Below are 20,992 nucleotides of genomic sequence, written 5' to 3'. Positions count from 1 at the left end.
TCCTCATGGTGGCAAAGGCATGAGAGAAAACAGAGGGGATGGGCTCTGGTGAAGCCTAAAAGGCCATGGTGGAGGATTGGGGAGGATGATTGCCTACGGGTGGACCTCTTACAGTCGGCAAAACTGGAGTGAATTATGAAAAGCTGTTCTGACTTATCTTAGGCGGTAGGATTCAGCACTAGATTTTAGGGTTGTCAGAGTGTAGAACCTTTCTAGTTCCCTGTCCGATTGGACTTAAACTCATCTCTTCAAAGACACGAGAGAGGAAAGGATGGCCTGGCTCAGAAAGCCTCTTCAAACCAGCCTCTTAAGTACTGGGATAAGACTTTTTTGTGAATAAAACCCAGGCCTATGTAGCCGAACACGGGCTGCTCTGATGGGTCAGATCGTTTCCAAGTAGCTATTATGGGAGGGCCAGGCATGGAGGCAAATACATATTTTATTTTGAGAAGCACAATGGCAAAGACCAGGGGTGAATAAGCCACCGCCCTAAAAAGTCAAAACATCTTTTTCACCATCCTTGAAGCAATGATGACCCAATGCAGCTCTTGAACGCAGCACTGGCATCTCAATATAAAATGCAGGAAAGCCAATGGGGTGCAGTGGGTAGGAGGGCAGATTAGGAATTCAGGAGGCCTGGGTTCAAATCCTGTTCAGTCCAAGAAGCTCACTGGGGGTGTGGAAGGGGGGAAACCAACCCTTCAACATCTCACATACCTTGAGAACCCAACTAAATTCACCATCATTTGGAAGCAACCTGGCAGAACAGAACCTAAAATACACGTTTCCGGGACCTCAACGTAACACGACCTCCAGCCACAAAGCTGAGCAAACGCCCGGCTCGCTCTTCAGCGCTCCCGTTTTACAGGCCAGAGAGTGGAAGGAAAACACACCCCCTTCTGCATTCACGCCAAATGCCATGTTTCTCAACAAGGATGTTTCAAACATTGGGTTGCAAAGCCTGTGAAACCGTCTCCTAGGGTGGTTAAAACCTTCCACCCACGGCAGGAGAGGAAGCATGAAAGAAGGTGCCACTCACGGGTCCAGCGTGTAGATGTACTGCCCGTCAGGGGTTCGCTCTTGGTGGTAGGTGAGATTATACGCCAGCATGGTGCCGATCAGCTCCGCCAGCTGCCGCTTCTCCGTCTGGCTGTACAGCTGGGGGTTCACCTGGAACAGAGACAGAGACGGCAGGCGAGGGTTTTCCTCGACCATCTATGCGGCTAGTATCCTGGCCTTTGGGGACCCCCCCTTTCGCTTTGGGGTCCCGATCGGCCCTCGAGATGCCGTTCCAAGCTTGGCCACCCCTCACTCCACAGGTCGTAGGAAACGGCAGGCTTGGTAAATGCCGGGACACGGCCGATGCTCTGGCTAACCGCAAAGGCAAAGCGCCAGGATCTGTCCCAGAGGGATTGCTCAGCCAGTGGGTTTCCAGCCACTGTCTTGCCGGCCCCGGGGACAAGCTCAAAGGCTGCGAGGTGGTCCTGTCCTTCCTTTGCATTCTGGTGCATGCGTCGGAAGGAGTGATTCTCCACCCCTTCTGCTCTGCTTGGGGGGCAGGTGGGGTCCGAAAACCCTGCAGAGCAAAGGGGTTTTTCGGCAACCTGGATGCAGTACCTTCAGAACGAAGGCAAGGGAAAGGAGTTACCAGCCTCAGAGGCAGAAAACTACGAGGTGCATCATTTCTATTGAAAAGATTAGGCCTCTTATGCTTTAGGGGGGCCAGGAAACCTCATCCTTTTATTCCTGACTTAGAGGCGCTCGCCTGCAGAAAGTGGTGACTCTACAAGGCTCATTTTCCAAAGGAGGAGAAGCTCCTTACCGGTCTCAGTTTGGGCGAGAGGATCTCTAAAAGGAGGCACAGGGTCTCCAGGACAAGAGACTGAGGCCCGGTGCGGCTGCGGGCGACGGGCGTGATCCCCAAAATCATGGAAGCCACCAGGTTGTGCATCTTGGTCAGTTTCGCCAGGGCCTGGGGGGGGGGGGAAGCAAAGCAGACCGAACCCATGAGTCGCCTGGTTTTGGATCACCATCGCTGTACTACAGAATGTTCACAGACAGTGCAACTTCTGAGAGGTGTGGGAAAGGTCGGTTTGGCTCGCAGACCCTGAGCCGAGAATTGCGTAAACCTAGGTCAAACGATTTGCCCCTTCCACACAACGCTGTGTCCTTTCACCCCCTGTAGCTCCCTTGGACTTCAGATGGGCCAGGACTTAAACCTCTGCAGGCCAAGAAGGTGCCCCATCACGGAGTTACGGAGGAACTAACTAAGAAGCGTAGGAGCTTTGGGAATTAGTCATAGATCAAGGATCAAGGCTGGAAACACACCTCATGCTGGCTGTTGGGATAGACCAGTCTGGGAACACTGGAAGCCGCAAAAAGGAAGTGGAAAGAGACTGGGAGGAAAGGCAAATATCGCATGAGCTGGAAGTTTTGTCCATGCATCACCACGCCGTTCAGCAGGTCAGAGAAGCCGAGCCACTCCAGGGCCAGGCAGACGGAGCCGAAGTGAGACTCCTTGATCTTCATGTTGAGGAAATTGTCGTACAAACCCTGCAAAACCAAAAATTTATATATATATATATATATATAATATATACATATACACATATACACACATATATACACATACACATACACATACACACACACACACACACACAGAGAAACCTTTGAATGACAGAAGGGGAAGAGCGGAAGTTGCCAGCTGGGGCATTAGCAAGAATCCAGAGCCAGAAGATGGGGGGGAGGGTAGGGGTTGAGATAAGGCCGTGGGAAGATGATGGTCCACCTCATCCCCCTTCCAATCTGGGGAGCTCAACCCCCTTCCAACTTTTCCCAAAATCTGCCCCGAGTACCTGAGTGAGCTTCTCGTGTTCTCCGGAAGAGGCGCAGAGGTGCAGGATGTGGTGGAACCTCTGGGCAGCTGCGTTGCCGGCCGCTCTCCCTGCGGCCCCCCCGAACGGGTTGCCACCCTCCCCCGAAAGGAGGTGGGTCATAATCGCAGGATCCATCCCAATTCTCTGCCTTGAGAAAGGGAAAGAAAGCGAGACGGTTTGAGGGGGCAGAAAGAGTCCAAGAGATGAAAAGGAGGGAGTCTGTACACACCACAGGGGCCGCACGTTCTGTTCTCCCACTGCTGTGGCCAACAACCCACTTGGCAGTTGGCGTGCGTGCCTCTCCTCCTCCTCTTCGGCTGTTTGGGCAGACCCCGGCAGAAACATGGGTTTGCTGGTCCTGCCTCCTGATTGGAGTGGGCGACCCGCCAAGGAGGTGAGCCAGAGGGGCTCCGGACGGAGACTGGCCAAACAGCCAAAGAGGAGCGTGCGCCGTCTGACGAGTGCGGGGGGGGGGGATCCATCTGGGGAATCAGGGGACGGGAACACCCAACACCTGTGGTGCCACACACGGACGAACCGACACGAACCTCCGGACCGAGGTTTGTGCTCATCACTAGTCAAGACCTTTGGGACCCTGTCATGGAAAGTCGCTCGGCAGCCCCTTTTGGATTCTTCAGCTCTTCCGGGGACACAGAAAGCTCCCCGTTCTTACCTGTGTGTTTTGGGGAGCTGGAAGATCTCCTGCCAAACGGAGAACAACCCTTTGTTCTGATCCTTCAGGCCCACCTGCGCCGCCTGCACGGTCCTCACCGTGACGTCTTTCTTGCCACGGCTGTACAGGAACTAGAACGACAGCAAAAGGAGTGCTGGAGCCACGTGGCGTCTCGGAGGCGATAAAAAGACAGAAGGCAACGGGACCCCACCTAGTCACTCGAATTCCTTATCCAGGGTTCCGTGTGTGTGCGTGCACGAGTACCCCAAAGCCAGAATCCTGTTGCGGGGGGGGGGGGGAATGGTGCCTCCCATAATAATTGCAATGGCCAACATCATTTTAAATGGTTTTTCTAAAGATAGGTTAGCTAGTCAGTGGCTTTATTGACTGATGGATAGTTGATGGGTATGTTGTTTTGCATTATTGCTACACACGTGTTTCCCACAATAGCTGTTGCGTGAATTATGAATACAGAAGCACAATATCCCACATTCATAAACTGCAAGCTTTTTGAGGAACTGAATTTATTCTTCTGTTCGTGTGCTTCGTTGTGAACCACCGAAAGGAGCATTGCGCTACAGTGGCAGTAGGTAAGTTGAATTAATGGACGGATGCACAGTTTTTTTCCTTGCTTTGCTAAGGTGTCGGTTGCATGACTGGTCACGCGACAAACCCCCTGGCCAAAAGGGGAGAAGTGACGTGGTGCCCCCCCACAGCACCGTTTCAATGAAACAGGGCAACATCGGGGCAGCATTAACCCCTAAGGAAGAGGGGGAACGAAGACCACAAACGTGACGACGTACCTGCAGGGTGTTAATGCAAGAGCGAATGTCGTTTTCGGCTTTTTCGCACAAGGCCATGAGGGCCCCCGTGTCGGTTTTCATGCCTTGCCGGGTGGTAATCTGAAACATACAAGTCTTCTATATTAAAGCAAAATGTGCTGCTTCTATTCTGCCCCATAGCACTTACAGGGGGTTTACAATTTAATTACGCAAGCCACACATTGCCGCCACGACAATTTGGGGACTCAATTTAGCAGCCTCAGAAGGATGGAAGGCTGAGTGAACCTCGAGCCGGCTACCTGGGATTGAACCATGAGCAAGAGTTTCAGCTGCAGTACTGCAGTTTAAGCACTGTGCCACCCCTGCGGGCATCAGAGCTTTCTAGGTCTTCAGTCCCCAGAGGTGGTTTCTTGATCTCTCCTTCTGGGAGAGCTCTCGGACCGCCGCGCAGCTCGCCCGAGGTCACACAGGCACACGAACCCCTTCCGACACGCCGGCTCTCCTTCTGGGCGATCTTGGCTTGGCCCCTTACCCAGGAGGCACACTGAGGATCCACGTGCTGGCCGACACCGGCGCTTGCGGGGAAATCACGAAGCTTGCTAACCAAGCGACAACATCACAGTGTGTGTGTGTGTGAGACACAGTGTGCGTGAGACACAGACGGCAGCGATAAAATCCCGATTAAGTGCCCAGGCTAAAATTAAACTGGATCAGCTTTGTACTCACTTAAAAAATGGGGGGGGGGGGGAATGGAAGTGAACCTCCCAGGGGCCCAAATAAAGGCAAACAAGGAAGCAAAAAAATAAAAATAAAAATGTCAAGGCCTGCTTGTTCTGTGCCAGGAAGTGGCTTGCAACTTGTGGCCACGCTTTAAGCGCTCTCCAAAGCATGTCCTGCTCAGCTCTCGTAGACTCAAGCTGGTGGCTTCCTTGAGGGAGCCCATCCACCTCGTCTTTGGCCTTCCTCTTTTCCTGCCGTCTTCCCCTTTTTCCACAGCCTTTCCCAGAGAGCCCTGCCTTCTCCAAAGTGGGACAGCCTCAGAAAAACAGCGACCGGGGAGCAAAAGAATCCATGTTTGGGGGGGCTGTGCCTACCTCCTGCAGCCTCTGGACCAGCCTGGATTGAGCGGTCGTGGGGAAACTGAGGAGGAACGCCTGTTGTTTCAAGAGCCGCAATGCAGGGACGTACCTAGAAAACATCGACAACACATCAGAGAAGTCCAGACGGAAGTTGCTCCAAGTCCTAACCAAAGCTTAGATTCCTCTTGGGCTGGAGATCGGAAGTAAAGTCTCCGACTCTTCCTTTCCTATCAAGACGCCACTACCCACTTGAAGGCCCTTTTTTGGGGGGGAGAAAGTCACGCCTTGGGAGTAAAACCCAACCGTCCAAACAAGGAACGCCAAACACCTCCGGCTGGACCCTCTTACTGGTCATTGCAAATGCAGATGATGGGTCGAAGGAGGAGGCCCCCTTCCTTCCTCCTCTTGGCCCGGCTTGTGTTCCCCTCCAGTTCAGCCTCCGCAGCCTTGCGGTTGATGATGCTCAAAAGCACGTTGATCGACGCCTGAAGGAGAGGGACACCAGAATAGGGATCCATGAGCGCAGCGTGAAACTACTACGGAGGAAAAACCTCAGAAGAGTCCTGTGCTGGATCTGGCCTAGGGCGGGCTTTTTCTCTCCTAACCAGGTCGCACCTCACGAGCAAGATGGAGAAACCATCGTCCTCTCCCCTCAGGGGCCACCCCATTTTGCAACTCTGCCTCGTCTCAAAAAAGCAGTTCTTTCCCTCAAATTGGAATCAATAAGATTTGGCAATTTTAAGGGGACACCCCCCAAAAACGTTAATATTATATATACAGGAAGAAATCTCTATTCTGCCCAAACACTACGGGGGCCAACGTTGTGGGGCTCCTACCGTTGGGGCGCCATCAATCTCATCGATGACCAAGCAGTTGGGCTTCTCGCTGGCTCCCAGGACGGACTTCATCTGCGTGGCCGCTTCGATCCGCGTCTTGAAGACCTCCGGGCTACGGTCGTCGCTGAAAGACAAGTCTCTCCCCCGTTAAGGAAGTGGTGGAGAGCGGGCGGGCTCGGGGGCGGGAGATCCTAGACCCCTGAATGCGCTGTCCCCCCTCCCCTTGGTAGGAGAACTGAAGGTTTTACACCCAGAGAGAGTGGTGCTGCAGAAACGAATCATTACGCCACCCCTCCAAGGTGGTCTGGACTGACTTTGCCAAGCTCTTCCACACCAATCAGAGAAATGGGCCTAGTTTCCCTCCCTCCCTCTTCCCACGCCAACCCCTTTGCGCCTTGTCCCCTGTGGCGCAGAGGTGCTCCTAGCCTTCTGGGGGCTGGTCTGACGTCACCAGGAGGGCAAGAGAAACGGAACCAAGGGGGGTGGGAGGGGTGGGAGGCGGAAGCTCACCTGGCATTCATTTCCACCACGTTATATCCAGCATGCCTTGCAATGACGTGAGCCAGGGTGGTCTTCCCCAGGCCAGGGGGGCCACACAGAAGCGCAACCTGCAGACAAAGGGGTGTGCATGTGTCTCATAGGAATGCCAAAACCTAGTTAATCAGGTTTAGGCATTGCCTGGTTCCACCATCATAAAAGTTTTAGCCAAGTTTGATTTCTGGTTCAGTTTCTATTAAGTGTTGTCAAGGGATCTTGTTTTAGGTGGGTTAATTTTCCTTTTCGTTGCCAACGGCTCAAGAGTGGTCACTAAGTTGGACAGGACAGCAGGAGCCCTGTATCAGCAGCAGATCAGTTCCAAGCACCCCTCACGGAGGCTGAAAAACGCGGATGATAGGGAATGCTATTTTAATAGCCAGCACTATACTTAGCTTGGTCTCTGACCTCCTCTAATGCCTATTTCTTGTAACTTCACCTTTAGAAGTATGTATTTCTAGGATTTTTTGTTTTAATATTTTCAAACCCGGGATAAGTGAATCAGCCAATACGGATCCCGTGGATACGGAGATCCTACCCTAGATACATGTTTGAAATAAATAAATAAACAGGATGTCAAGTCTAGCCTGGAAAGCAGCTTTCAAATTTTCCCAGGAAGGAGAATCCGGCGGTTCCATTAAAAGCTATTTTGTTCTGTTCTCCTTTCTGCAACGAGCATTTCCCCCCGCCCCTTGGAATGGCTTGGCTTTTCCCCTGCACCTTGTGTTTCGGTCGGTTGTGCTGGTCCAGTTCGGCTTCTAGGGCTTCCTCCGTCATTTGCGCTTTGGTCTTCCACTTGCTCGGCTGTTGCTCTTTGGCGTTCCTGAAAGGCGGGCGGGCCTCCGCGTTGGGTCTGACTTTCTGGGAGGGCCTGTCCTTCCCAAACACAACTGTATCCCATAACTTGAGCCACTTCAAGAGGCAACGGTTCGTATACTGAAAGGCAGAAGAGAGGACAATCAGGCAGGGTGGGGAAAAGCCTTTTTTTTTTTTTTTTTTTAAAGGATCTCCTTACTGCTTTTAGCTTTTAAATATTGCCTTTTTTAACGGCGTAAGCCACCTCAGGGTCCTTTCGGGCAGAAAGGTGGGGTAAGAGAAAATATTTCAAATGAATAAATGAAATTACATCATCGCTCAGCAATTCCACATAGCACCGGGGAGCGAACCGGTCAACCCAGAGGGACTGTGGGGCCGACGCGTCCTCCTCGGCTTCGGCGTTGCCTTCCTCCTCCTCCTCCATAGACAGCGCCGTTCGAAGGTCCTCCTCGTCCAGCCAACTGCAAGAAAGGGAGGAAGGTGAAGTTCCCACTCCCCACCCGCTCAAAAAGAAGAAAGCAAGATCCATCTCGGACACATATTGATTGAGCGACCCACGGCTTTGCAACCTCTCTCTCTCTCTCCACCCGTGTCCCTCCATGCCTGCCAAGAACCCCAACTGAACTTCGGCAGAGGATAAGGCTGATCTGTCTAGGACGTCTGTAAATGAAAGACATTTCCACGTCTTCTTTGGCTCTTTCCCCCCTGGTTTGCTAACCCCAGGTAGGGGAAAGGAGCAGCGGAGGGCAGCAGAACATCTGGGGGGGGGGGATGTGTTCCAGCAGAGGAAAGTGATATGACCAGCTGAGCAAAATCCCCAAGAGAAAGCATCCATCCGCGTAGAAAAACGCAAGCTTAGGCTGATCGCTAGGTGGAGGAGAGTAGCTTCCAAGCATCCCATAGACCGATGAGACCCACCTGTTCAGGACCTCCGTCAGTCGCTGGGAAGAGTCGAGGATCTGTCTCCGGCGCTGGAAAACCGAGAGAAGATAAAGCCAAACACCAACACACACACGCCAGGGAAGGATACACAACCTCCTGGGTCAATAGACAGAACCCCAAGCAGGAATATTGCCCCACGCTGGTGGAGCCCCCTCGGGTTTTTCTAAACCACATCATCTCTCCCTGCGTTCTCTAGCCTTCTGCCCCCTCGGCTGTTCGGACCTCCACAGAGACCAGCAAAGTTCTCTGGCGCCTAACCTTGAAGCAATCCCCCCCCCGCCCCGGCAAGGACCTCTCCCGAATCAACCTCTCGGGGCCTCTCCTGGGCCACCAAGCCGGCAGGTCGGGGGGTAAAGCCTTGCCAATGCAGGAATAAGACGGGAACAAAGGCCAGGATCCAACCCCAAAAGGTTCTCCGAGAAGCAAGAAGCAGGGAAAGGAAACAGGTAGACAACAAAGTCAAGAAGGACATAAAACGAGGATGGTGGAGGACACAGAACGACTGGATAGCTCAGCGATTTAGAGGGAGCCAAAGGTTGGGAGTTCGATTCCCCTTTGGTGCCTCCTTGAACGGGCTGGACTGGATGATCCCATGGGGTCCCTTTCCCACTCTGCTGTTCTAAGATTCTTCATGGAATACCTCTTCAGCCACTTGGTGCTTTAGGCAGGCGAAAGGAACACCCAGGAGATGCAGAGGCCTCTGCCAGTTACGCCCAGTGGAGCCAGAAACCTGGGGGGGAACCAGACGGGAGAAACGCGCTAAGATCCAGGCCTTTGTGTCCCATCTTTATGAGTCGGAGAACAGGGTCCGCTGAAGCGGGGGACAGTACAGAGCGCATTCAAAGGGTGCGCCCTTCCGGCCCCACCGAGCTTGCCTCTGCCGATGTCCCGTCTTCCTTCACGACCAGGAAGACGCGTGTGCCGGTGGTAGAGGTCACGTTGATGTAGTCCTCCAGGATGGGTGGCCGCTTCAGAACCTTCTTCGCCTCCCTTTCCGCCGGGGGAGTCTGACGCACCAGGAACACGTCGCTCAGTCCTGTGTGATCCGGGTTCTCAAATCCTGAGGACCTGCCCCGCAGAGGGGAAAAAAAAAGATTTTTGATTTTGGAAAAGCCTGCTTTGATGTGGCAACGCAAGCCAACTTGCCCAGAGGCCACCAACGCATCGATCCTCGTCCCTCTCTATCTGGCACCAGTTAGGCCTCTTCTAAGAGCCCTGGGTTCCCGTTCTGGACACCGCACTTCAAGAAGGATGCCAACGAACTGGAGCAAATTCGGAGGAGGCCGACAGGGGAAACCAAAACCTTAGGAGGAAAGATTCAAACAACTGGAGCGTGTTTAGCCTTGAGAAAAGAAGAGACAATGGAGATAAGATAGCACTTTTCAAATACTGGAAAAGGTAGTCTTACAGAGGAGGGGCAGCATCCTAGAGTGCAGGGCACGCAACTATGGGCTCAAGTGACAGGAAAACAAATTTCAGTTGAATCTCAAGAAAAACTTGCTAACTGTTAGAGCAGTACGACAGGGGAACCCATGACCTCGAGAGGGGATGAGTTCTCCAACGCTGGAGAAGAGAAGATTGGACAACTGTCTGTCTTTGATTTGGATCCTTGCCTTGAGGCAGGGGTCAGACTAGATGGCCTCAGAGGACCCCTCCAACTCCATGATTCTAGGATTCTATGGTTCCACTCAATTCCAGCTCTATGATTCAGGTCAAGCCCCTCAATTTCCTTCTATGGCAAACTTTTTCAAGGCCACTGAGATCCACGGAGTGCTGGCTAACTGGAAAAGCCGCGCCACCCCTTCTTTTCCCACAGGTGAGCACCTTGGCCACGCTGCAACCTTGCCTCGGCCTCCCCACGGAGCGGGTCGCACCCCGTGGCCCTGCGCCTCCCTTCCGCTCCCGCTAGATAGACCGTCTCCTTCTAAGCATCTTGAAAGCACCGAGACCATCTCAGAGATTTTTTGTCATCTGGCGTGATGACAACAGCCAGGCGAACGCAGCAACATCTCTGCCTTTCCCACCCCGAAAGCTCACCATGCTTCTGCGGATACAGAACGGGTGTTTGGAGGAAGAGGGGACGTGATTCCATCCGGCCGTGGGTCTTCCAAAGCCGGCTCATTCTGCCCCCCAAAGTCCAGCTTCTTGGTAGCTTCACGCCGCCGACGCCGCTTGGGTTTTGGGGCTGTCAGAAACCGGGGAGGGGAAGAACAAGAGACAGCTCTTAAATCGCCATGGGTCGCTTTGGGAGCCTGAAGGGGGTGCATTCCCCCCCCCCCGGCTGGACCTGGAAATGGCCGTTTTGAAAAATCCAAGGAGTTGCAAGGCAGATGAATGACCCTCCCATCTCTGGGTTAAAAACGCCCCACCAAGGGAATGCCATCCTCTTATACGGGAATCCATTCTAGTGGCAAACGGGATTTCTCGGGGATGCTCTAGCGGTGGCTGCCTTGGTACGGCAGGGGGTCGGTCTAGATGACCTCTTGGTGACCCTAGTCCAACTCAGCAGCTGTGTGATGCTATAGAAATGGTGTCAGGCGGGTCCGTGGGGCTATTTTAGTTTTATATTACTGTAATTGTATATATGTTGTTAGCCGCTCAGAGTGATACTGATGTATCAGATGGGCGGGATATAAATTAAATAAATAAATAAATACATACATACATACATACCTACATACCTCCACATGGCAGACTCAAGGGGAAAGGGACCAGCCCAAGGCCTCCCACTGACTCTGGACATTGTGATGGGTCAAGCCCCATGGGACCCTCTGGGTGGTGGGGAATATGACCCCCACCCACCAGCCCCCTTTGGGACCCCTTTTGACCTGAGCTCAGCTGCCATCTTTAAAGAAGACAGGAGGGGAAGGGACCGGTCTGCCCGCGCGCGCGCGCGCGTGTGTGTGTGTGTGTGTAAGCTTACTGTGAACAAAGGCAGGATCCGAACTCGGGCTCCGTGGAGGTGGAAGATCTTCTGCAACCCTCGGGATGGACGAAAGGCGTCGCGGCTCCTCACGAAACCGCCCAGGGACGTCCTCTGAGAGGGTCCCGTCCTGGGAACCCTTTTGGACTCCCGGTCTGTCATCTACGCCGCCGGCGTCCTCCGCCAAATCCCCGGCACTGAGGGCCTCTCCGAAGGTCCGCTTGCGCCTCCTGAACCCGGACCCCCTTCGGGTCGGCGCCGCCCAAGTCACTCCCTCTGCAAGAAAATGAGGCATGGAGGAAAACTGAACCCCAACCCTTCCCACCACGACCGCCCTCGTGCACCACCAGGGAGGGCCGGATCTGAGGCCGTGCTGGGGGACTACAACTCCCATGTGGCTCAGCATCCCTCAGTTACCCCAGCCACCCCATACCGGGTGGGGAATTCTGGGTCTTGTGATTCCCCCCCCTCGGGGGGGGGGCTACTTTTCTAAGCTGCCCAGAAATCCAGCTGTTTTGCACCAGTCTTGACCGGGTAAAACCCCAGTTAGGTGGGTACCGGGTTTGGATCCGAAGGCGTGGGTTCAAATCCTGCACAGCCCTGCTTGCCAACTTGGGCTCAAATCCTTCCCAGAAAAAAAAAGGGCTGCAAGGAAACGTCCCACCAAGGTCTGGATCCAACCCCCAACACCAGCTTTTCTGCCATTTGCAATGGATCGGGAGGCGCAGGATCGATCCTGCGAGCAAAAAAACGGGCAGACCTGTGAGCAACCCTCTCTCTCAGGCTCCCCAAAGATGATGCCCCCCACCTTCCAGCTTGGCCAGAGCCTCCAGCTCCTCCGCAAACTGGACCTCGAAGTCATCTTCCACCCCGCGCAGCTCGGGGGGGTCTCCTCCTTCTTCTTCCATCCGCGGCCACCCCGGCGAGGTAGGACGACCTGGAAAGAGCGCGATCGCGCGCGGGGGGGGGGAATTATAATAACAATAATAGCAATAATAAAAAAAACCCCAGAGGAAGCAGCTCTACGAGGCCGGCCTCCTTTGCAAACGCCCAGCCTTTTTTTTTTTCCCTTCTTCTCCACCTTGTTTTGCAGCAGCGGCGGAAACTTTTGCAAAGCCAACCCCGGTGCGCGCTCCTGCTTGCTTGCTCGCTCGCCGCCTTGCTTTGCAAAAAGAGGCGCGCGCGGGCGGGAAATCCAGTTCCGGGTGAAGGTCTCGTGCGCGCTCCCGGAGGAAATTGGCTGGCTGGCTGGCTGGCTGGCCGGATGCTCGCCCCCGACACGCGCTCGGGCCCGGGAGGAGGAAAGGCTGGCGCGGGGGCGCGCCTGGCGCAGCAGGTCGGTGGCGCCGTTCCTTGCAAAAAGGGGGGGGTGTTTCTGGGGGGCTTGCATGTGTGTGTGCAAGAGGAGAGGTGTGTGCATGCATGAATGCATGCGTGCATGCATGAATGCATGCATGGACACGTGTACGCGTGCCCGCCTGCGCGCATCCAGGAAGGCGGGCGTGGGCGTTGCAATTTTTGTACTCCTTGCATGCTGGTTGTTTTCACTTTGCAAGGTCTCCTTTCCAGAATGCAAGCCGCCTGGAGTCCTTATTAAGGAGAGAGGCGGAGTAACAATATTTTAAATAAAATAAAATAAAATAAAGAATTTTTTTCCAGCTAACTTGGAGAGGGTCGCTCAGATGCTCCGTCTGTTCTCCCCATCGTCTTATTACGCTGATTGTGTTGTCGTGGAAACAGGGGTGGCAGGATCAAAGCCCTGATTGACAGGGTTCCCTGGTAGCATCCATCATCACCCCCCCCCAGGTTTCTCTCTGTTCCTGCTGAATTCAGCTGCAATCCTCCCTTTAGCTGGGAGAGAAAGCGAACTCTCCAAAGAGGGTCGCCAGCTATCCCTGTTGCATTTCAGAGTGTTTGGAGCAGCCATTGAGAGCCGTTAACTTTACAAAAGACCCCACTGCTCCTTTGTGGATGCAGATCGCTCCACCAGCCTGCATTTTTCACTTCTATGGTGTGTGTTTTTTAAAAAATAAAGAACACCCCCATTTCCAGACTTCAGCACTCACCCCCCCACCCCGAAGCCCTTAAGCACATCTTTCCTGCCCTTTTTGTTCTGAGGTCTCTCTTCCGAAGGGTGGTTAAAACTGGAGTCTTTGGGGGGGGAGGTAAGGTTGACGAAAAGAATAGTTGGAAGCTTGCAGCCTGCTAGGAAACTGCAAGTGGTTGATTCACCTGTTTGCAAGGATTTGTAAACGGATACACAGATGAAAACTTGAAAGCAGTCAACCGTAGTTATGCGTGCGATATAAACAGTACATGCACACAGAGAGGCAGAAGGAAAACGCACGAGACCTGCCTTCTTGATGGTAACCCTAAGAGGGTTTTTGAGATATATGAGATGTTCAAGATGTTTCCCCACACTCCCAGTGAGTTTCTGTGGTTGGGTGGGAATTCGAACTCGGGTCCCCTGCATCCCAGTCTGACACACCGTCCACACTGGCCCTCAAGGTATACGTTCACATGTCCTCTGCGAGGTAAACGTGATGTTGGAACATGCTGGAAAGCCGCGCAGAAATAAGGTGTGCTTCCAACTTGCAGAGTGAATAACCATTGGCTTCCAAGCCTTCGTGAGATTTCTTTTACGCAAGAGTAAATTGGCCGTAGTGCTTCATCCTATGATGTCTTGCAGATTTCTATGTTTTTGAAAGGGGAGCTGAGAGGCGGATTTAACGGAGAAAGGCACACAGCTCCGAAGGCTTGTTTTTCTGTTAGCGATAAATAATAGTGTTTTGATATTTATCAAGTCAATAATAGTGGAGGTAGGAGGTAGACCTTGGAGGTGAGATGCTCACAATATTGTGCTTTTGAAAATAAGTTTGTACACAAAAAATGTGCACCCCCGGCTGTGAAAACTTTATTTTAGTGGAGTCTTTTTTTCCCTCTCTCTTTCTCTCAAGGGCCGGCCACGATGGAGCCCGTCAGCCTGGACAACCTTTCCATTTTGTACCAAAGCCCCAACTTCATTGTGGTCAACAAACACTGGGACGTGCGCATCGACAGCAAGATGTGGTACGAGAAACTCACCCTGCAGAGCCAGCTGAAGTACCACTTTCCTGAGCTGGCGGACCCGGACACATACTATGGCTTTCGGTGAGCAAAAAGACCTCTCCCGCTCTCCCTCGCCTTCAAGTGTGGTTACATGGGGGGAGGACACAGACACACACTGTATTTGAATTAGGTTGAGCATGCTTTGAATTGGCTGGTGTTTTTTTTTTTAAAGTGCGGATAGTTTTGACGGAATCGTGTTAATTTGATTGGAAAGAAGGCATTGTACTCTTCTCCCGAAGGGTTTTTTATATTTACGTGGGTGGCAAATCGATTTGACGTTTGTGAGTGCCTCTGTCGGTGTAAATTGTGTCTGTGGGGTTTGCCACTTCTTCCCCGTTCTCTCTTTCTCCATCTCTATCTTTGTGTCTGTGGGGTGGTAGTTGCAATTACTTTATTGTTTCAGCTACTGTGACATCTGTTTTATAAAGTGTGGTAGAGCAATATTTTAAAGCACAGAAACAAGAGGTCAGCCGGGTGGGATTTTTGTCCCCCCCCCCCCGCCAAGTCCATAGTTTTATGGAGCAATTCTGGCCTCCAGGGTTGAGGGGCTGTATTTGTGACAAAGGTGTCATCGCTGTCGCCATCATCATATTATTATTTTCCCAAGTTTTTGCCACCAGCTGGATTTCTCCACCAGTGGGGCCCTTTGCGTCGCGCTCAACAAGGCAGCGGCTGGCAGTGCGTACAAATGCTTCAAGGAGCGGAGGGTCACCAAAGCGTACCTCGCCCTCGTAAGTGATCACATTTGTTTATTTAATTTTGAAATATCAATTTCTCAAATTAACAAAACAGTGTCCGTCTCAGCAGTGCATTGCTACCTTTTAAAGCATCCCGGTAGCCCACCCCCAAACCGGAGGCAGCTTCCTTTTTTGAAACAGGAAGTGAGGTCCATCCAGGGCAGGAAGCTCACTCGCTGGGCCTTCTTTCCAGGCGAGCGCAATTTATGCACCCGTCAGGCCTGCAAGCGAGTTTCCCGTAAAGGAGAGTTAAGAGACTGCTGCTCCCCGAAACCAGAAAGGCACATCTCTAAAATAATTTTGGGAAGCTACACCGGAACACAGAAAGCAGCTGGATGGGGAAGCAGGCGACCGGTCCTCGGGATCCCAACATTGCTGCTTGCGCCCGGCAGCGTGGCCTTTCCAGGATTTCAAGCAGAATTCCCCGGAGAGGCTGAGGGACAGGACTGGCAGCCTTCTGCATGAGCATCACCAACCGACCTCCAGCTTCTTGCTGCCACTTTGATGACCCGTTTCTGGCCGGAGCAGCAGCCGCGTCCCGAGATGAACCCCAAAGCCCTTATGGGGAGGGAAGCAGATGCTGTTCGAGGGTCAGCGTTTATCCTCGTCGCTTCCGACTGCCCCACTGCCACGCACGATAACCCAGCCATTGGCCCGGTGGAAGCCGGGTTTAACCCTCCCTGGCTTAACATCTCCCTCGGTCAGAAGGGCTGGGTTTAAAAAGTATTAAGGAGGAAAACAAGGCAGATGGAGAGAAAAAGGAGAGGAGTTTTGCCACGAGTCACTATGGGTGCGTGTGTGTGTGTGTGTGAAGCCAGCGCGGCATCCTTTAACTGGAAAGAGAAAAGGAGCACAGATCGTTTTTTTGAAAATGCGCCTTTTTAGCATCCTCCTCCTCAAAGACGTATTACCCTCATTGGGGACCCTGAGCCTCAATACCTACTGTTGGCACACATAAGACAGATGTTAGCAAGGTTCCGGGTTCGAATTCCGAGTCTAAGTCTTTGGTACTGAGTCCCAAGCCCCAAATCTGGGTCTCTATTAAAATGTTTTTAATAAAGCTTTTTTTTCCCTGCAGAAAAAGGGAAGGAGTGGTTGGGTGGGGTCCTGGTTGAGTCTGTGTCATTGGGGGGAAAAAAACACGAATCCGACTTGGCAATGGGTCCTGTAACTTGAGCCCCCCATTCCTCACCTAGGCCTCTCTTATCTCTGTGTTTGGGTTCCCCCCCCCCCCCCGGAGGAAATGAGTCCATTCAGTCCTTTTGGATGATCCAGAAGGAATGCAGTAGAACGAGATATTTTTAACTAGTTATTTGGGTGGGGGGGGGGATGACAAGGTGGGTGGGAACAGAGTTCTACTCCAGAAAGAATGCAGCAAGTAAACAGAAAGTAAAGTTTCTTCGTTAATTCTGGAAGTTATTCTCAGTGGATCTTTGCAGTGGAAGTGCCATACCGTCCTTTTAAATCCAGGGTTTAAAGCATAAAGTCACAGTTAAAGAAAAGGAAAATTTTGCCTAGTGAATTACTTTTTCATCCTTGGAACAAACTACTTTTCAAACGTTGTGCGTGTTGGGAATGGATGACTTAGAGACGTTATTTTCAGGTTCTGATCCGAAGGACACCTCTGACCTTCTGTCTTCCATCGACTGATCGGTGCCCTGGGGTTGAAATTCCGCATGCAAGGAATTAAGAGGGCCCCTCTTCTCAGTCTCTCGTGGTTTTATTTAAGTGGTTTTGCTGAGCACAAGGAGACAAAAGGGCGGCCGAGAGGTCCTGAGTCGGTCTGGGGGCGCCAGTCGGACCAGCTGTGGCCAAAATCCTCCCTGGGGCTAAACAGAAAGCCGATTATGTCTCTCCCGGCTTCTGCAAAGGGGACAGTGATTAACGGGGTTCTGCTCACGAGGAAACCATGCCAATCAGCGGCCGGAAATATAAAAATAATTGAACTGCGGAGCGGCTGAATCTTTGAAGAAATGCGTGACACACGTCGAGAACGTGGCTGAAAGAAGACGTGTCAAAAGAGAGGAAAGCTAAGAGGTGTCGACATCTAAGGCTGCGCGTTGCCCCCCCCCCGAGTTGACCTGGAGTTTAGTTTGGGGGTTTGGGGTGGATCCTGATGCAGCTCGGAGTAGGTTTTGCCCTGCCTAGTTCCCTTTGAACCTCAGGTCCGAGCTTTGCGTTGGCTTGCCTTGGCAACGCCAAATGACCACCATTGTTTTTGGGTGTTGCGCTAACGTAAAACATGAAATTGGGAGACACAGTAAAACTCTAAAGAAGGGAATCGGCCTGCGCAGTTGAAAGTAAACCAGAGAGGTCGTTTCACAGATGTGTGTGTCCTTTATAGTTTTTTTTTTTCAGAAAGAAGCAAAAGTAATTTTTCCCCCTAGTCTCATTCAATTGGTGTGGTGCCCATTCTCCGAATATTTTGGAATTTGTCATAGTTCCCGCCAGGTGGTGCAGGTACACGGAAGTTCTGCAGCCAGAGGGTACCCATGCACTATTGATTATAGCAGGACCCCCCTATCTGCGGAATCAGTATCATGCTGATTCACTTATCCACTGTCTGAGAATACTAAATAAAGATCCCCAGAAATGCGTATTTCTCTGCATTACCAGGATATATTTATCAGAAGCAGCCACAAGAGACAGTTCAATGTAAAGTGTTCAATACTTCTGCGTTTTGGCATTTGTGGGAACCAACCCCCTGTGGATACCACGGTCCTGCTGTATTCCTGTTTTGCAGCTGGGTACACTGAGTCTGAGTGATGTTTTTTGGCAGGGCAGCACTACACGATATATGCTCTTTCTTGGCAGGTGAGGGGGCACGTACAGGAGGGGAAGATGACAATCCGTTACGCCGTCGGGAAGAACATGACGGAGGGCTTGACTCACATGATGTGTATTGAAGGGACCGAAGGTAGGGTGCGACTTTTGGTTAAAGGAGGGAGTTTCCATTGCTTTCACTGAACAAAATCCACAGGAGTTAAAAAAACTGACATGCCGATGGTGCATAGTCCAGAAAATCTGAAATCCCTGTCTCTGTTGACAGCTCATCAGTTAACTGCAATTGGCGGCAGCATATTATGCAAACCTGGCCTGAATACCAAGAGGATCCCTGTATTGTTGGGCTCCTTTTTCTTCACCATATTGATTTCTCCTTTTAAACAGGTTGTGAAAATCCGAAACCTTGCCAGTCGGAGCTGACCGTACTTGAACGTGGGCTGTATTCTGGCGACCCGGTGACGAAGGTGCTGCTGCAGCCACTCACGGGTAAAAAAAAATAAATAAATAATAATCTGCCTCCTCTGGCATTGAATTAGGTACGGTTGAAACTTTCCTGGGCAGTGCAAAATATCTGTGGGTTGCAAGGATGTCGACCAAGCCAGCTTCCTTCTGAAGGCAGAAGGAAGGGCAACTTCATCAGTTCATGTTTCCAAAGGGCTGGGTTGTGAGCTAGCAGGAGAGAGAGGGAGAGGGAGAGAGGGAGAAGGATTTATTGGAAGTTGAGGGAAGGCCTGTGTGTTTGAAAAAGACATATTCAATATTTATAATCCTTAATCTGAAAAAAAAAAGAAACACCCTGGATAGAGGAAACAATTTTGTCTATTGTTTCTTAGTATGGCGCTTTTTTTCTTGGGATGGGATTTCTGGATTTCATGGGCTACACATCTCATAATTCTCCATCCTGACAGAGAGAGACACCCAAATGTGGCTCATCTGGGAGGAGGAAGGCCTTAACTAGAAGGCAGCTAGGCCTAGCTCCACCCAAGCTTCCTGTTCCTGCCCCAGTGCAAGCTGGGAGCTTTCCCTCTGAGCAGGAAGCTTGGGCAGAGCTAGGCCTAGCAGGGCCCTCAAAGGCCTTCCAGTTTAGGCCTGTACACATATTTAGGTGTCCGTACATCGGGTGGGACTCCTGGAATGGAGAAGGATGGGGTCTGTGGTTCCCAAAAAATAAATAAATCTGAAAATCTCATTTCTAATAATTTCATTATCCTTGGTGTGTAACAGTGCATCTAAACCAGCTGTATTAGCCTCTCTCTCTCCAGAATTAAGTAGAAACTAGATTGTTCTGTGCTTCCTTTCCCCTCCTCAGGACGAACCCACCAGCTCCGAGTCCACTGCAGTGCCATCGGTCACCCCATCGTAGGTGACTTTACCTACAGCTTTAAGAAGGACGGCGGTCCTTACCGGATGATGCTCCACGCTTATTACTTGCGCATCCCAACCACCAAGGAGTTAATCGAGGTGAGCGCGCCGGATCCCTTCGTCCCCACCTTGGACAGCAACTGGTCCCCTCAGGAAGCCGTGCGCCAGCTGGATGAGCTGATCCAAGAGCTGAAAGACGAGAGCGTCCAGGCGGAAGAGGAAGGCCGGCCGGCCGAGGACGGGGCAGGTAGCCCAGATCTTGAGACGCCCCCGCGGGCCAAGAGCCCGGAGGCCAAAGAGTCACAGGGCAAGTGCGAGGAGTGGCTGGCCGAATGGAGCCTAGAATGAGCCGCAGTGGCTTTCTTGGAAACTGTAAGCAAACCACTGTGGTTCCCCACGAATCCTGAACTGAGCACCGAGCCCCTCCGGATCTTGTGTCAACACACCTGTCTTGTCTTTGCTTCCACCACTCCTTCAAAATCTCCTTGAGAAGGTCACCGTGCTGGACAAGGATCTGACTGTATGGCCGATGGGCTTTTCTTTGACCCCTGCCTTCATGCCTGGCACATTTTAGTCGTCGGGTGTGGGGGAAGAAAAGGTCTTGCACCCGAGGCGGCCGGCCGGCTTTTCTGCCTTGAAGTTTCCTGCCTGTTGGATGGGTGTCTGAGGATTTTGTCTGGCCCATGAGATCTCAGTCCCCCCATGGAGGCTGGGAGAATCCATGAAGAAGATCACGTACGGAGGGGAACGGCTGCAGCACCTGTCCTTGGCCGTGGCAGATTCGCCCTAGGTGCATATTCTGGTTTGGAAGGTATGAAGGCCTCTTACGGACAACAGATCAGCCCAAGATTACTGATCTACCCCTTGGTCAACAAAGGAAGAGAAATCCTGAACCTATGAAGTCAGGAAGATCTCTTTCTGTTTCTAGAGACTTTGGCTAGCTTTTTTCGCCCTCGCTTGCCTTCTGAAAGCACTCGCCTCTCTGTTTTAAACAAGCCTCGGCATTTTTCCACGTTGGAGAGGGGAAGGAGCCCAGCTTTGGATCAGACCCACAACAGCCGCGGCTGCCAATCTTTGCCAAAAGAGTAATGTTTTTCTACAGTGTTATCTGCTCTGAAAATTGTTTTGCTTTTTTAAAAGAGACCTAGTCCTATGTGTACGATTTTAATTTCAGGTGTAATTTCATGGCGGTTCAGAAGTGGTTGAACTCCAATGCCCATCAACCCAGCTAGTGTGGCCAAAAGTTGTAGGTGATGGGAGTTGGAGTCTACAGAAGCCTCTGGAGGACTGCAGGTCAAAACTTCTGTTCGAAATGGACACCCTCTTCTTTCTCCACGGAATTCCCTTCGTGTTCTTTAGATCCTGGCTCTTTAGACCCACACGACTGACCATCGCAAGGTGTACAATTCTGACGTGGAAATGAGTTTTGGCTCCTATTTCCATTTTCCCTACGGGACGTAATCTTGTTATCGTGGTTAGGAAAGGGAATGGAAATGTGCCTTAAAAAGGGGAAGGGGCCCTGGAACGGCAGGTGAGA

The 20,992-nt window shown here is 52.0% G+C and overlaps 2 protein-coding genes across 2 annotated transcripts in view; one reads left to right on the top strand and one right to left on the bottom strand.

Moving 5' to 3' along the window:
* Window positions 1-12,678, bottom strand: part of CHTF18 (chromosome transmission fidelity factor 18) — a 21,124-nt gene extending 8,446 nt beyond the window's left edge. The window contains exons 1-19 of the mRNA XM_072982930.2: window positions 12,546-12,678; window positions 12,273-12,401; window positions 11,465-11,740; window positions 10,579-10,726; window positions 9,417-9,609; window positions 9,182-9,271; window positions 8,518-8,570; window positions 7,910-8,060; window positions 7,504-7,719; window positions 6,760-6,857; window positions 6,250-6,373; window positions 5,762-5,898; window positions 5,429-5,522; window positions 4,356-4,454; window positions 3,553-3,683; window positions 2,859-3,027; window positions 2,329-2,553; window positions 1,823-1,972; window positions 1,040-1,170 (exon numbers count right to left, since the gene is read on the bottom strand). Coding sequence (XP_072839031.2) covers window positions 1,040-1,170; window positions 1,823-1,972; window positions 2,329-2,553; window positions 2,859-3,027; window positions 3,553-3,683; window positions 4,356-4,454; window positions 5,429-5,522; window positions 5,762-5,898; window positions 6,250-6,373; window positions 6,760-6,857; window positions 7,504-7,719; window positions 7,910-8,060; window positions 8,518-8,570; window positions 9,182-9,271; window positions 9,417-9,609; window positions 10,579-10,726; window positions 11,465-11,740; window positions 12,273-12,372 — 2,585 coding nt within the window. The 5' untranslated portion in view covers window positions 12,373-12,401; window positions 12,546-12,678. The remainder of the gene's footprint in view (window positions 1-1,039; window positions 1,171-1,822; window positions 1,973-2,328; window positions 2,554-2,858; window positions 3,028-3,552; window positions 3,684-4,355; window positions 4,455-5,428; window positions 5,523-5,761; window positions 5,899-6,249; window positions 6,374-6,759; window positions 6,858-7,503; window positions 7,720-7,909; window positions 8,061-8,517; window positions 8,571-9,181; window positions 9,272-9,416; window positions 9,610-10,578; window positions 10,727-11,464; window positions 11,741-12,272; window positions 12,402-12,545) is intronic.
* On the top strand, window positions 12,638-20,992 carry RPUSD1 (RNA pseudouridine synthase domain containing 1). Its single transcript, XM_020814031.3, has 6 exons — window positions 12,638-12,800; window positions 14,422-14,614; window positions 15,180-15,303; window positions 18,124-18,226; window positions 18,478-18,579; window positions 19,403-20,992. Exons 2-6 carry the CDS (start codon window positions 14,433-14,435, stop codon window positions 19,801-19,803), a joined length of 912 nt encoding a protein of 303 aa, XP_020669690.3. The 5' UTR covers window positions 12,638-12,800; window positions 14,422-14,432; the 3' UTR covers window positions 19,804-20,992.

The sequence above is a fragment of the Pogona vitticeps genome, chromosome 13, assembly GCF_051106095.1.
Source record: "Pogona vitticeps strain Pit_001003342236 chromosome 13, PviZW2.1, whole genome shotgun sequence".
In the NCBI taxonomy this organism is placed as follows: Eukaryota; Metazoa; Chordata; class Lepidosauria; order Squamata; family Agamidae; genus Pogona; species Pogona vitticeps.
Note: the sequence above shows the minus strand (reverse complement) of the source record. Positions and strands in the feature narration are given on the sequence as shown.